This window comes from Ruditapes philippinarum, unplaced genomic scaffold (genome assembly GCF_026571515.1).
Source record: "Ruditapes philippinarum isolate M1 unplaced genomic scaffold, ASM2657151v2 ctg651_1_1_1_1, whole genome shotgun sequence".
In the NCBI taxonomy this organism is placed as follows: domain Eukaryota; kingdom Metazoa; phylum Mollusca; class Bivalvia; order Venerida; family Veneridae; genus Ruditapes; species Ruditapes philippinarum.
Genome location: NW_026864800.1, coordinates 325,234 through 340,965, shown reverse-complemented (window position 1 = coordinate 340,965; position 15,732 = coordinate 325,234). Strand labels below are relative to the sequence as shown.

At 33.8% G+C, this 15,732-nt stretch overlaps 2 protein-coding genes across 2 annotated transcripts; one reads left to right on the top strand and one right to left on the bottom strand.

The window, feature by feature from the left end:
- Positions 1 to 286: 286 nt before the first annotated feature.
- LOC132726848 (uncharacterized) lies at positions 287 to 2,266 on the bottom strand (the record flags this gene model as incomplete). Its single annotated transcript, XM_060712238.1, is given in 3 exon segments — positions 287 to 490; positions 1,140 to 1,381; positions 1,932 to 2,266. Coding segments are annotated over 3 exon segments (657 nt in total), but the record flags the coding sequence as incomplete, so codon positions are not given.
- A 190-nt stretch (positions 2,267 to 2,456) lies between these two features.
- On the top strand, positions 2,457 to 15,166 carry LOC132726849 (rabenosyn-5-like). The gene is made up of 9 exons (XM_060712239.1): positions 2,457 to 2,573; positions 6,575 to 6,741; positions 8,813 to 8,953; positions 9,275 to 9,418; positions 10,283 to 10,444; positions 12,026 to 12,237; positions 13,003 to 13,073; positions 13,806 to 13,892; positions 14,583 to 15,166. Exons 2-9 carry the CDS (start codon positions 6,600 to 6,602, stop codon positions 15,097 to 15,099), a joined length of 1,476 nt encoding a protein of 491 aa, XP_060568222.1. The 5' UTR covers positions 2,457 to 2,573; positions 6,575 to 6,599; the 3' UTR covers positions 15,100 to 15,166.
- Positions 15,167 to 15,732: the final 566 nt, after the last annotated feature.

Genomic DNA, 15,732 nt, shown 5'->3' with positions numbered 1-15,732 from the left:
TGAGATATGACAGACCTCTTGCATCAATATACAGCAAGGACAGGCTGAGATAATGACAGGCCTTGCTTTGGCATCAGTATTGTAAAGCCAAGCCAACCATCACCACAGATCAGTCAGACAAGATTCTATGCTGCTGACTGCTTAATACTTTCATTTTGATAAATCTCTTCAATTGACAACATACAATTCTAAAATAAAGCTAAGTATGCAAAACTACTTGGTGTAAATCTTACATGAAATAGAAATGCAAACAAATAAAATCCACAAGATAAGTAAACAAAATCACCCTTATACTGGAGCTCCAGAATATGTCATCATCCTCTTTATCGTTTTGCAGTAGATTAAGAACACGGAAATTGCTTGTTTCAAAGCCAGCAATAGCCGTCTGCATACTAGCTAGTTCTTCCAAAACTTTAATTACATTATCTGCATCATATGGCTTGGTTGTAAGTTCTTCATTAGCCAGTGGAATCTTCACCAAGCCAATTTTCTACAAAACATATACAACTATTTATTGAAAAACTGATTTCTGATTTTAAAAAGACTATTGACTTTTGAAAACTGGTTATAATTATGTTCATTGCTATATCATGAAAATGTAAAGAATTTTTGACAAGAGCTGTTTGAGGAGCAATGCCATCCACTTTTCTTAGTTCTGGATACTTAGTATTACTATAATAAAAAGCAACTGAGGGGGCATAATTCTGCTTGGCAGAATGACCAACCCTTGGTGATAAATGATTATTTCAAGTTTGAAATGATTGTCTGTTTTAGTTTTACAGAAAATTAGGAAAATGTAAAAATATAAACAAAGGGAGATAATAAAGAAAAATGTTTGTTTGTATAGTAAATGAAAAACATTTGTTTACATACTTCGATTTACATCTGTTTTGAAATATCAGACAATTTGCTGTATAATTAGCTAAGTTAGCGATGCGAAAATTTTGGCAAATTTCACAAATTGACGAAACTTGCTCTAGCGTAAATATCAACATTAACCTGTCATTAAATTCTATTCTTGCACGATCTACTAATATTTCATCATGCAAAATGTCTAAAATTTTAAATTCGCTAACTTTTCGACACACAGTAATATCCACTTACACACTGAGTTTATTGACAACAAATTAAATATATACCGTTAAAAAATCACAGGTGTTCAAGTAAGCATATTCCGTGGACGTGTTCTCATTTTCATGTTTCCCAACAATATTTACTGATTTTGGCCATTTCAAATTTAGTTTTGTTACACATATCTGATTTCCCAACTTGTGGGTCTTCTCAATATTTGGTATCAGACTTTCCTCAACATTTTCGAATGGTGCAAACAGGTCATCAACAACTTTCTTTGGTTCTGGAAACTTTTGTTGTAAAAGCCTGGCTGAAAAATTAAATACATGGCAAATTAACAACAAACAGTAACCAAAAAAATGAATGTTTAAATGTCAATATAAAAGCAAACAAACTAACTTTACTAAGTGCTATCTTACAAATTTGATACGAAAACGGTTGATTCAATTTTGTTTAATATCTAAATACAGAATTTATTCATGTAGTAATCCTTGAGTAAAGGGGAAAAAGGAACCATTTAGCATTTTTCTGCAGTTATAATATTGAGACTGTTGCCATGAGACTTTTGCTAACCTGTGTTGGGAATTTGTGCAATATATACATGTATCTTATAATAACTTAAATGCCTTATCTATGATGTAAATGAAATGGTCTCCCAATGTCACATGTGGTGAATTCCATGTGCAACTGCAACTATTGCAATTTGAAGAGAGATTCCAACTGATTATAACTGATTATAACACAGCTAGGGGAAATAACATGTATATTTTGTCATTAAATATCAAGTTCCTTTGTAATAAGCCCGGATTGCTTACAATATTACACTTTACTACTTCCAAGGCAATACGAAAAATAAATACCATGCTCCTCTTGTGGATAATGATGTTTTCTAATCATCTTTTCTTTGAAAGAGAGCAGATTTTCATTATTTTGTCCACTGTGGCTGTCACTGGTGTTTGAACAAAATTGCTTTTTATCAACCCCACACAACTGTGACAATGTCAGCCAATTTCTACTTAATAGACAGCATGCCCTCACTGTGTTGTACTGCAAGAAAACTTGGTGAACCATTTCTGATGAAGCAAACCGGCAAACTTTTCACTTACATGGTTCTTTTTCAAATACAAATCTTATCAAATGAAAACACATGGAAAATGCAGACATAAACAAAGGGGAAAGCACTCTTACAAAACCAAAATGACTGGGGGTTTCTCAAAAGCTTCATTTTTTAATCTATTAAAAAAGTGCCTTTTAAAAGTTTATTAGATCAAACTTTTACATCCAACCTTTAAATAAGTACGTCTTTGTGTCTTGCTGAAGTAAAATCATATGGAAACAACATACACAGGCATTTCTTAATTTCGTTTTAAATTGTTTTGAATATTACCCTGTGTATTTTTTATCTTTGCTGTAAGCGATAATTTTTCTGAGACTCCCCAAATGGAGAAATGACCAGGAAAAAAATCTGTATTTACGGCTTTGACGACGTAAAAAGGGTATATGTGAGTATGTTAACAACTAAATAACTTGTTGTTTTATAAGTAAAAAAGATGGGGGTTTGCGTTTATGTATAAAAGCTGCAGTATCATAAATGTATTCGTCATCGAAACTATTCGTACTTTGTGGTACGAAACTCGCAAGTATAAATGAATTTATATTACTGAGATCGTGTTAGTAGTTATATTCTTAACAACAGCTCAAAGAAGAAATCATATCAGAAATTGTCTTTTATCTAAACACCCAAGATTTGTAGGGATTTTGTGTTGGCCACACCCATTTTTACCAAATGATCATATCCCGAAACAACCAATTTTCAATCACAACCTAAATTCAAACACATTCTTAATTCTGTTGCACTGATTTTATGTCCGACTAAATTGCATAAAGTCACATGTTGTATTAACTTCAAAACTTCCAGAAATGCCACACTTGATTAATTGTCAAATGTTATCAGAAAAACAATAAGAAACTGTTTGTTTTAATTGACACAATATAAATTTGTTCCAATTTAACTATATCAAAATAGCACTCGTTTAAATAGTGGTAATATTTTTCCAAACAATAAGTTTTTTTATAAAGTATTGGCTAAAGAGTTTTTACCATTTACCTCAGTCCTAGGTGTATTTAAAACATTTTTTTTATGATTGATGTACCACTAAATATTCATCAGACTTTACATGGGGGTCCTTATTAATAAAATCTTATATTGTTATCAATTTTTTTTCATGTGATGATTGTAGAATAATGTTTTTGTAAGCGATACCAGCTGGCAAGATCTAGACAAATTTCCATATTTGCTAATATTATACAGTGGGAAGGTAAAATGGCTGTAAAGATTGGATGTATTTTTATCATTTTGCACCTAAATATTGTACTAAGACATGACACCTTCAACTGGCTTTTTTATACACATTAACTTTAGTCATACCAATGCATTGTACTGTACATATGGTATTACATTTAGTGTGAGTTTTTAAAATCTTGAAAAAAAAACTGTTGAAAATCGTTGAATATAGACTGTTGTTGAAATTTTCTACAATTTAAGAGGCCCTGATTTATCTTGAACAAATTTTCCATGGTGATTACCCTGCTGTTTGAATTAGGTTAAAATATTCCTGGGAGTGGCCCAAGTGGGTCATATCATTTTTATTGAATTTCTAAGAAAGATCAAGACTTGTTGAAAATGTACCAATCTGAAAATGAATAAGTGTTAATAGATGCATTAATAGCTAAAATAAATTTAAAGTATAATTTCCCCTTCCATTTATTATTGGCTAAAAACAGCTTAACTGATTGAATATTGGTTGTCCCGGGATACATATAGTAGCTATCTATACAAGTTTATTTCCTACATGATAGATCTGATTACCACTGTATATGTTTCACATTCCTTATGAATCAGATTTCCTGAGAAAGCTATTTTAAGCTATGCCATTAAACCAGTTTTTACAGATAGGCATTAAAAGAAGTATCAAAATATTTTTGTCAGTGGAAGCAAAACAGATTGTTGATTTTTGTTAGAAGAAAAAAATTATTTGAAAGAAGTAGGCCTAATCTTGAAATAATAGACTCAATTTTAAATGGGCAAGATAGTTTTGCCAGTTTACCTGCAGTAGAGCTGTCATCCATAGATACGATATTGATGTATCTTTGATATTTTTCTGTCGAACAATTATTGATACACATTTGAAAATATCGAAAATTTTGATTTATTATTGTAATGTCTATGAATTATGGGATTTAACTAAAAAAAATACAGAAACAGGTAGCCATGTCTAACACTAAACTTTTGTTACGTAATGGACACATTTCATAGCAGTGATGACAAAAAATGGTTATGAAATAGTCCAGCAAAGGACATTTATAAATAGGACACAAAATATTTGTATGAACAGAACATATATATTTTACTAAAATCATTTAAACAGGTATGAAAGTGAATTATTTAAAAGAAATTAGGAGTATATAGTGATATATTTCGATGTATCGCCGATATATGTCATCCAATATCAATGTATCGTCAATATGCTTTGCTATGAATCAATGACAGCTCTAACCTGCAGGGTTGCATGGAAAACTTTGCATAATTTATTCTCTCGAAATCATGAAAATTACCTACTCGGTACTGGTTTTCCAGCAGTAAAAATTTGAAAACGCAAAACAGTGTTGAAATTGGATTTCTTTACTTGTATTCATGAAGTTCTTATCCTTGTCTATCATACTTTATGCGGTAATTATAATTAGTAAATGTACAAACCCCTTTGCACCCAGATGTTATTTAAGTGTAAATCATTAAGTTTACCAAGAATACATGAAAGGTAAGTAATGCTACCTGTAGGCTGATTGAACCATTCTTTGTACTGGCATACAAAATTTCTACCTGCCACAATTCTTAATTTGGTGGAGTCCCTTTAAGGAAGCCTTTCAGTTAAAATGGGAAGAAATGTAGTGATTTGTGGTATCTGCCACTTTCTATGGTTTTGATGTTAAGATAACATGTTAGTGTTTCCACAGGTTAAGATTCATACTGAACTGCATTTTCAAAGTTAATTTTTTTTACAAAGTTAATGATCATAATTATGCCCCCACAATGTGGGAGCATATAGCGTTGCACTTGTCTGTCCGTCCGTCCGTCCGTCAGTCCGCACTACCGAATAGGGATAGGGGGCCATCTAACTGTAAACAGAACAAAGGAGAACAATAGAGTTCATTCCGTACCAATAGAGTAAGGGGCCATTGGCCCTCTATTAAACAAAAGAAAATAACAAAAGAAATGGCCCCTTGTTCCATTTCGGCCGGACGTCCGTCCGTCCCGAAATCTTGTGAACGCAACTCCTCTTAAACCGGATGGCAGATTTTGCTTAAACTTACAGGGATGAACAACCTTAATGTGTAGATGGTAGTAAAGGAAGGAATTTTCGCTGCGACCAAATTTAACAGAATTATGGCCCTTTGTTGATTTTTCACTAGATACTATGTAGAAATTTTGTGAACGCAACTCCTCTTAAACCGGATGGCAGATTTTGCTTAAACTTACAGGGATGAACAACCTTAATGTGTAGATGGTAGTAAAGGAAGGAATTTTTGCTGCGACCAAATTTAACAGAATTAGGGCCCTTTGTTGATTTTTTCACTATATACTATGTAGAAATTTTGTGAACCAACTCCTCTTAAACCGGATGGCAGATTTTGCTTAAACTTACAGGATGAACAACCTTAAGTGTAGATGGTAGTAAAGGAAGAAGTTTTCGCTGCAACCAAATTTTACAGAATTATGGCCCTTTGTTGATTTTTTCACTATATACTATGTAGAAATTTTGTGAATGCAACTCCTCTTAAACCAGATGGCAGATTTTGCTTAAACTTCCAGGGATGAACAACCTCAATGTGTAGATGGTAGTACAGGAAGGAATTTTCGCTGCGACCAAATTTAAGAGAATTATGGCCCTTTGTTGATTTTTCACTATATACTATGTAAAAATTTTGTGAACGCAACTCCTCTTAAACCTGATGGCAGATTTTGCTTAAACTTCCAGGGATGAACAACCTTAATGTGTAGATGGTAGTAAAGGAAGGAATTTTTGCTGCAACCAAATTTAACAAAATTATGGCCCTTTGTTTCATTATATACTATGTAGAAATTTTGTGAACGCAACTCCTCTTAAACTGGATGGCAGATTTTGCTTAAACTTCCAGGGATTAACAACCTTATTGTGTAGATGGTAGTAAAGGAAGGAATTTCTGCTGCGACCAAATTTAATAGAATTATGGCCCTTTGTTGATTTTTAGTTTTCAACTTGTGGCACATGTAGTCCAAAAAATATTTGACCTAGAGTCATAAGATTGACAGAACAGTGGCGTGTGGGGGCATCCGTGTCCTATGGACACATTTCTAGTGTTTATATAGACTTTAGTACACTAAAATAGACTCTTTCAAATCATTTGCCAAATAAACCACATTTGTACTATTTGTACTATTTGTATTATTTTTATCTATTTTCAGATCAGCAAGTGAAAAGTGGGTAATCATGTCAGCCCATGGTGGGGAGATAAGAGAGGGGTTTTTGTGCCCCATGTGTATGAAAGATCTAGGAACTGTAAGTCAGTTACAGTCCCACTTTGAGGAGGCACATAGCACTGAGGACAAAGCAACTCTTAACCAACTCAGAGGTAACATCATTCTACTTATACTGTGAATTCACTTAATTTCGTGAAATTTCGTGTTTTGTCATAAAGAACATTTTCGTGGGTTCTTAAATATCATGGACAGTTTATTTTTCCAGAAGAAACAGCTTGATGTTAATCTAATTGTATGGAAAAACTACATTTTTTCAACAATATTCCTTCAGGAAAGCCTCCCTGAAATGTCTCCTGCTTACGAAAGAAAAATAAAGCCCTGAACATACTTTAATCTTTTTAGCTCACCTGAGCATGCTCAGGGTGAGCTTTTAGGATCTATGATTGTCCGTCGTCCGTCCGTCGTCCGTTCACATTTTGTTGTTTTAATACACTCTAGCGGTCGCATTTTTGCCTCAATCATCATCAAACTTGGTCAGTATGCTTATCTAGTTGATAGCTCGGATGAGTTCTAACATGGGTCATCTCGGATGAAAAACTAGGTCACAAGAGCTAAAAATAGAAAAACCTTGTTAACACTCTATCGGTCACATTTTTGCATCAATCATCATCAAACTTGGTCAGGATGCTTGTCTAGGTGATAGCTCGGATGAGTTCGAACATGGGTCATCTCGGATGAAAAACTAGGTCACTGGAGCTAAAAATAGAAAAATCTTGTTAACACTCCAGCGGTCACATTTTTGCCTCAATCATCATCAAACTTGGTCAGGATGCTTATCTAGTTGATAGCTAGGATGAGTTCGAACATGGGTCATCTCGGATGAAAAACTAGGTCACAAGAGCTAAAAATAGAAAAACCTTGTTAACACTCTAGAGGTCACAATTTTGCCTCAATCATCATCAAACTTGGTCAGGATGTTTGTCTAGGTGATAGATTGGATGAGTTCGAACATGGGTCATCTCGGATGAAAAACTAGGTCACCGGAGCTAAAAATAGAAAAACCTTGTTAACACTCTAGCGGTCACATTTTGGCATCAATCATCATCAAACTTTGTCATGAAGCTTGTCTAGGTGATAGCTCGGATGAGTTCGAACATGGGTCATCTCGGATGAAAAAGTAGGTCACTGGAGCTAAAAATAGAAAAACCTTGTTAACACTCTAGCGGTCACATTTTTGCATCAATCATCATCAAACTTGGTCAAGATGCTTGTCTAGGTGATAGCTTGGATGAGTTCGAATATGGTCATCTCAGATGAAAAACTAGGTCACAAGAGCTAAAATAGAAAAACCTTGTTAACACTCCAGCGGTCACATTTTTGCCTCAATCATCATCAAACTTGGTCAGGATGCTTATCTAGTTGATAGCTCTGATGAGTTCGAGCATGGGTCATCTCGGATGAAAAACTAGGTCACAAGAGCTAAAAATAGAAAAACCTTGTTAACACTCTAGAGGTCACAATTTTGCCTCAATCATCATCAAACTTGGTCAGGATGTTTGTCTAGTTGATAGCTTGGATGAGTTCGATCATTGGTCATCTCGGATGAAAAACTAGGTCACAGGAGCTAAAAATAAAAAAATCTTGTTAACACTTTAGTGGCTACTGTTTTGATCCAAATATCCTGTAAATTGGTCTGAAAGTTTGTTTTGATGATTTCTAAGTCAAGTTCGAACATGGGTCATCTTGGATGAAAAACTAGGTCACACCGCCCAAATATGGAAAAACCTTGTTAACATTCTAGTGGTCACATTTTCGACTCAATTATCATCAAACTTGGTCAGGATGCTTGTCTAGGTAATTGCTCGCATGAGTTCGAAATCGCATGTGAAACTAGGTCACCGGAGCTAAAAATAGAAAAATCTTATTAACACTCTAGTTGCTACTGTTTTGATCCAAGTATCCTGGAAATTGGTCTGAAAGTTTGTTTTGATGATTTCTAGGTCAAGTTTGAATATGGGTCACCTGGGTAAAAAACTAGGTCACACTGCTCAAATATGGATAATCCTTGTTAACACTGTAGTGGTCACATTTTTGACTCACCTGTCATGAGACTTGGTCAGAATGCTTGTCTAGGTAATTGTTTGGATGAGTTTGATGGGTCAGGTGAGCGATCTAGGGCCATCATGGCCCTCTTGTTATATGTTTTATTTTACTTTATACCAGGCTTGTTTGACAGAGCAAAGAAAAAGTTTCTGGGTGATAAAGAAGATGATTTGTCAGATAGCATAAAAGCTAGTAGTAGTGTTTCTATTACACAGTCAACAAGTCTGTATGATGTAGATTACTGGCAACCACAAGATACAGGTAAACCTTCATATACACTTGTATATTTAGCCCGTGATTTTTTTTTGCTTGACAAAAACTGTTGAGAAAATTTATATTTGAAGCTTTAAAATTTCCATAAATTGTGATGATTAGCTAAAATCATCTTGGTTTTTTTGACATCACATGATAAACAATAGTACAATAAATTTGGAACAACTTCAATAACAGAAACACAAGTAGAAGCAGGTGTAAAAAAAGACGATCTGAGAGACTTAAACAAACAGATAAAGAAATATATCCATATATTATGTAACAGAATATCAAAAATTTTGCTAAAAAAATATTTATCTGATGTTTTAGGGAAGACACGTAGTTGGACTGATTTTTTCCGAGGTATACGAGATGCGCGAGTGGACAAGTATGTTGTAGAAACAAACAAGATATTGATACGATTAGACAAACTAATCAGTTCCGACATCCCAACTGATTCTGGCAAAAGAAAAGGTAATCATCTTTAATTTTTCACTTGTCTAGTTCAGAAGAACAGTCGAGCCATTATGAAAAAAAAAACAAAGTAAATGAATCTTTTCTTGTATTTTAAATTTCGTAGCTTTATTATCTGTTGCTTTGCTAGAAACCAAAAGTGATATAAGTTTTTGTCATCGGTATAGAGCCAGACAAGTCTGCATATCCATGCAGTCTGACCAGGTTCTTTACTCTTGGCAGCTTAATTTTTGTATATGGATATTGAAATCCCTAAAATTTTGAATGGACTGTTCCAAATTCAAAGTTTGACAAGTTCATTTAATCATTTGAGCAGGTTTTTGGTTAAAACATGAATGAAGCTTGAAAGTTTGCCTACATGTATCTGTAGTGTAGAAGAGCTTGGTATAAATACATGTAGTCTATATATTGTGGCGACCGCCTCCGTGTTTGAGAGGTTAGAGTCGATGACTTCTAATCCAGTTACCTCTCTCTGGCGTGGGTTCGATCCCCGGGAGATGCTTTGGTAGTTTAGCAAGGAGGAAGGTAGTCTAGTACTGGTGTAACTCTCCAGGAACAATGGTTAGGAAACTACCCACCTTTATGACTGAAATACTGTTGGGAAAAGGTTTAAAATAAAACAAACAAACTATATATTGTGGCAAATTGTTGGTGATATAACGGAGTGGTTCTAGTGTCTGCATCTCCAGGAATCTTGGGCTTGAGCCCTTCTGGAGGTAAAACCATGTTTTCTTTATAAAGCACCAGTACTTGTTAGCTCCAGGAAAATGACTCAAGAGAAGTCCCAATAAACTTCCATCTAAATTGAGTTTAAATGAAATCCCTGTGAATATTGTTAAAACTAATTGTTGTTTTCCTTCTCAGCCTTTGAGAAGACAGTTGTTATGTGGTTGCCAGATAGTGAGGCAAAAAGTTGTAGATATTGTGGCCGATCATTTAACTTGACTCGACGTCGACATCATTGCAGACTTTGTGGAGGGATCATGTGTGACAGGTGCTCGCATTTCCTTACACACGATTATGCAAGTAAGTTTTCTTTATATACCTGCAGGATTGCTTAGCTTGTTTTAACATTATTTATTACATGTCTCCAAAAGGAAGGATTTTGTTTTGATTTTTTTTTTTGTCCTTCAATAATTGATTTCTTTTTGATTTTGAACAAGTGTTATATGAATTGTAATTCAAGTAATATATAAAATATTATAAAATTTGTTTGCACTCTTTGCTATATTAGCCTTTTAGTGCAATGTATGCATGCTATTAAGAAAGGGATGTTTGAATACGAAATGTTTACAGATGTGGCACAAATAGACTTAAACAATCATCAGTATATTAGTTGAGCACTGAATTTAGTTCAGCATTATTTTACACATACACATAAAGGGATTCCACTGAGTTTTTTTGACATGTTCCAAGATTTTCGCGCCAAAAGATATAGGTCTATACCAATGACTTTTGTGCACAAATTTCAGATTATTCTCTGACTATTTTTCCAGAATATTTTTTCTTATTGTGAAAAATGACCCAAAGTTTGAAAGCGTTGTGCCAGAGGCTCGCATGATATAGTTTTATTCAACTTGTTCAATAAATTCAGTTTTGAACCTACACTTGTTCAATATCCTCTATTTCCTGAATGCTTGTTGTTGTACATGTATATGCATGTCATGTTTGATTTGTTATTTAGGATGTGCAGCAGGTATGATTTTTTTTCAAAACAGTTTAATTTCCAATATTCAAAAATTTTGGAAAATGGCGTAGGACTTTTCATTGATTTACTGAAAAAATTTTCAAGACAGTTAAATTTCATATATTCAAAAATTTTGGAAAATGGCATAGGACTTTTCATCGATTTACTTTAAATCTTTTCAAAACAGTTTAATTTCTAATATGCAAAAATTTTGGAAAATGGTGTGGAATTTTTCATCATTTTAATTGCTATATTTTAAGCATATTTGATTTGTTAAGTAAACTTTTTTTAGCAAAATGTTCTTCTATTTTAAAGATTGCCAGTCACTTACTACCCAATTCCTTTACCCCTATTGTCTTACTTCTAAACCTCTCCTTGTTTATTGGACCTCTCAGTGTAGCCTTTGCCCCTCTCAATATTGATAACATAAACCTCTCAAAGGTGACTAGACCTTTCCATATGACTTTGGTGTATTGTAGAATATATATTTCCATACTTATCTTGGTATAGCTAATGTCCTTTCCTATTACTGTAATGTAACAAAACTACCCCCAATGTATTCCTCTAGTTATATATTAAATCATACACAAGTTAATTAAATAATAGTTTCGCTGAAACTTTTCCAGATCAATAATTATTCATGAACAGGTCAAATGAGAGATGATTTATAAATATCTTTAGATTATTCAGATATTATAAATACAGTGTATATCAAATTATAGGGATAGATATGAGGTCTGTTTATTGCCAGTTTGGTGGCGATCTACTTTGATTCACGCTTCAGATCTGACTGTTCCTTAACGAACACCAGAAACCATGATGTCATGGTCTGAACCATAAATATCTGAGTATCCGAGTAATTGTTACAGGTCTTATAAATATTATATACATATAACATGTACCATTTCTTTGTTTTTTAGAAAAATTGACAAATCCCTCTTTTAACTTTGAGGGAGGTCGTGAGGCAGGTTTTCTCAAGCGTTCAGGCAGCAATTCAAGCTTGAATTCCCTGTTCAGTAGCGAGGGTGACCCACATATACGTGCCTGCGAGGAATGTAGAAAATTACTAGAGAGGCGTGACCAACAGATGGAACAGCGAAATTCAAAGTCTACAATTGTTTTATTGTATGAGGTAATGGTTTAACTTGTGATGTGTTTGTTCAATATGAAAATGATAGAAACAATGAAGAATCTGGAAAATTAAACAGATATACATACAGTCGTAAAGTATAAACTTACGTCACTGGCAAGTCACAGGTTTTATTCACTCAAAACTGTTGAAATAGGCAAGACTTACACTGACCTGACTCTGTATTGGTGGCATAGTAAAAGGCACAGACTGGTGGTCTGTCTGCATTGGTGGAATAGTAAAATCACACATTAGCCTTGGACTGAACTTATGGCATAGGCAAGTCACAGGCTAACCTGGCTCTGAACTTATGGTATAGGCAAATCACAGGCTAACCTGGCTCTGAACTTATGGTATAGGCAAGTCACAGGCTAACCTGGCTCTGAACTTATGGCATAGGCAAGTCACAGGCTAACCAGGCTCTGAACTTATGGTTTAGGCAAGTCACAGGCTTACCTGGCTCTGAACTTATGGCATAGGCAAGTCACAGGCTAACCTGGCTCTGAACTTATGGTTTAGGCAAGTCACAGGCTGGTCTGATGCTTTCCTTGTGGTATTGACAAGTCACAGGCTGGCCTGACTCAATACTGGTGGCAATGGCAAGTTATAGGCTGGCCTGATGCTTTTCTTGTGGCATAGAAAAAAACTAGCAAGCTTGATTTTAAACTGTTGGCATAATTTAAATAAAAAACTAGCCTGACTGGGAGCCTTTAATTAAGTTGTAATATAAAGTTAAAAGTACTACATAAAACTATTTTATATATTCAGAAAATGAAAATGTGTATACAAGAGTGTGAAGTGATGCTAGAAAATTACTTGCCAATGGTTGAATCTCTAAGGTAAGTTTTTCTACACTTGTTATACAATAACATATATATGATTTTTATATACAAATTTCTTCGGAATGGCGAAATTGAATTATTTTATGTGAGGAAGCCTTCATGCTAACCTATGGAAGGTGAGTGGTTTTGGTCAGTTTCCAGTACTTACCTGAAATTATACTGGGAGGTTTATGTGGGAATTACCCAAAGTGACCTTGTAATTTTAACAGTATCTGTGTACATGTGTAATTTAAAATCTTTATAGCAAAAAAAAAGCGATAAATGTATATCAAAATGTAGTAAAAATGGGAAAAAAGTGACTTTTTATTCCATAATCGTAAAATATTTAAACATGAATGATATTTTCTTAATGTTTGAAAGATATAAACAAAGTTTATTAGTGGATAATGATTATGTCTTCCACTGATAGGCGGTAATTTTTGATATTTTTCAAAAACAGAGTAAAATACTAAAACATTTGCTTTGAGGTAAGGAATATTTCATTATATTATAATGTTTTTTTTGTATTTAATGCTTCAAACATGAAAACTAGAAGTTTTCATTTGAAATGACACTTGATTATAAATCGGGTAAATCTACATGTAGATTGCAAGTTTTATATATGCGCATGACATAAATGAGACCTAGTTATGTGTATATTGGGAACAATATGTTAATGAAAGCTTCTCTGAACATTGAGTCACCATGTATACTAGTATATATTATTATGTCAGAATAAAATGTTTTCAGTTCAGGGGAGTCAACATACAGTTTAAGCACTGCCCAAAGAAGACGACAAGAGTTAGTGAAAAAATATGAAATCATCGATCAAATAAGGTAAACTATTTTTTCTCTCTGTTCAGGTTCTTCTTTTGAAACATTTCTAAAAGAAAAACGTGGTGTCCACCAGTGGGCTTTGTAGGTTCATTTTCAAAATTAGGTGGCCATCTCTTAAACAATAACTAAAATGGCTATTATTTGGGAGAAAGGATGTTGTACACACTTTCACATTTATGTATGTGTTTGTCCACAGACTGTTGAACTCAGATCAAGTTTGTGTTTTGCTGGCAGTGTTTGTTTACAGTCTAAACAGGATATTTTGTCAGTTCCGGCTGCAATATCATTGTAAATGTTTTTCATACATCAAAGGCTTATAGACTCATACTAGATTTGTTTTCTGAAACCAACCAGTACTTAGCAAGAGTGTAGTGTCTCTTGCCCCCAAAAAGAATAGCTTCCCCCTGAATGGGTTTGAACCCATGCAGACAGCAATCCTGTGGTTACTAATCTGAAGTGTTTAACACTCAGCCAGGCCACCACAAGTCTGATTTGTATTTTCTTTGTCCATAAAATCCTGAAAAAGAATCCAAAACATACTGAATTAAAAAAGGGTTTTCTTAGAAATCTCCTTGGTTTTGGTCACATATAAAATTGCATGAACTGAAATATGAAAGAAAAATATTTCAATATTACATACATTAAAAAAAATCTTTTGTTGTTTATTAAATATCATTTGTTTTCTTTCAGTAAAAGAATTGCCTTACTAGATTCCGACAAAGAGGAGGGGCTTTCTCCGAAAGAGGCTTTACTGCAGAAGTCGATCCGCGTATATGCTTCCAATTTTATGCAGGAGAACATGATGGGATTGCAAAACTTGCCATCAGAGGAACAATATAAAAAATTACAGCAGAAACACACAGCTGAAGTTCAGAGACAAATTGCCATAGAAAGGCAAGCTGTCCAACAGGCTCAAGCAGAAGAGAAAAAAATGGCCGAAAAGGAAAAGCACGGAACTTCCAGTCGGGATGACGAGCGACCTAGCGCGCAGAAACATTCTAGAAATAAAAGTGACGGTTGGAAACCTACGGAACATAATGTGAAAGGGACAGATGAGGATCCCATGTTGCAGCAAATGGAAATTATACGAGTTTATATTCAGCAGGCTAAACAAGCAAAGAAATGGGACGAGGTGAATATGCTTGAACAAAATCTTAAAGATTTGCAGAAAGAATATTCTAGTCAACAAAAACAGACCTGGTCATAGTGTTGATTTTTTAATTTCATACAAAAAAGGCCAAGGGAAAGTGCTGGTTCTTTTACATGTTCATGAATTTATTTTAAAAAAAAAGAACATACTTGCTAATTAACATATTTGTATTTAATCACCAAGTGTTTCATTTTTTTCTTAAGCAAAATTGTAAGTGTTAAATACATAGATATGGAAAAGGCTGTGATGTTTTTTGGGTTTTTATTTTTACATTCAATTCTCGAAATTTTATTTGTCAATATTTTTTTTCAAATCTGTATTGAACATTAGATATTTAAATCAATTATACATTGATACTTTTTCTATCATTGCTCTACCTTTGCATTTTTTTTTTTGTTTCATTTGATAAACATGCTTTAAGTACATGTACTTGGGCATTGTAGCAACTAATCAAGATTTCGATATCATTTTTAATGCTATTTCAAACTAACTTTCTAGTCTTTGCATATAATTTCTTTTTTGCTTTAGATTAGATAAATAGTTTTTATGTAGCAATTCTGTTTTTACCTCAGAATTAATCTAGTCTTATTTCATTTGTGGACAGATTTTAATCGCAATTAATTTTTTAGAAAATTTATTAGTTAATTTTGTCAGAACAGTATTTCTTTGAAAGCACTTTTGAATTTAATA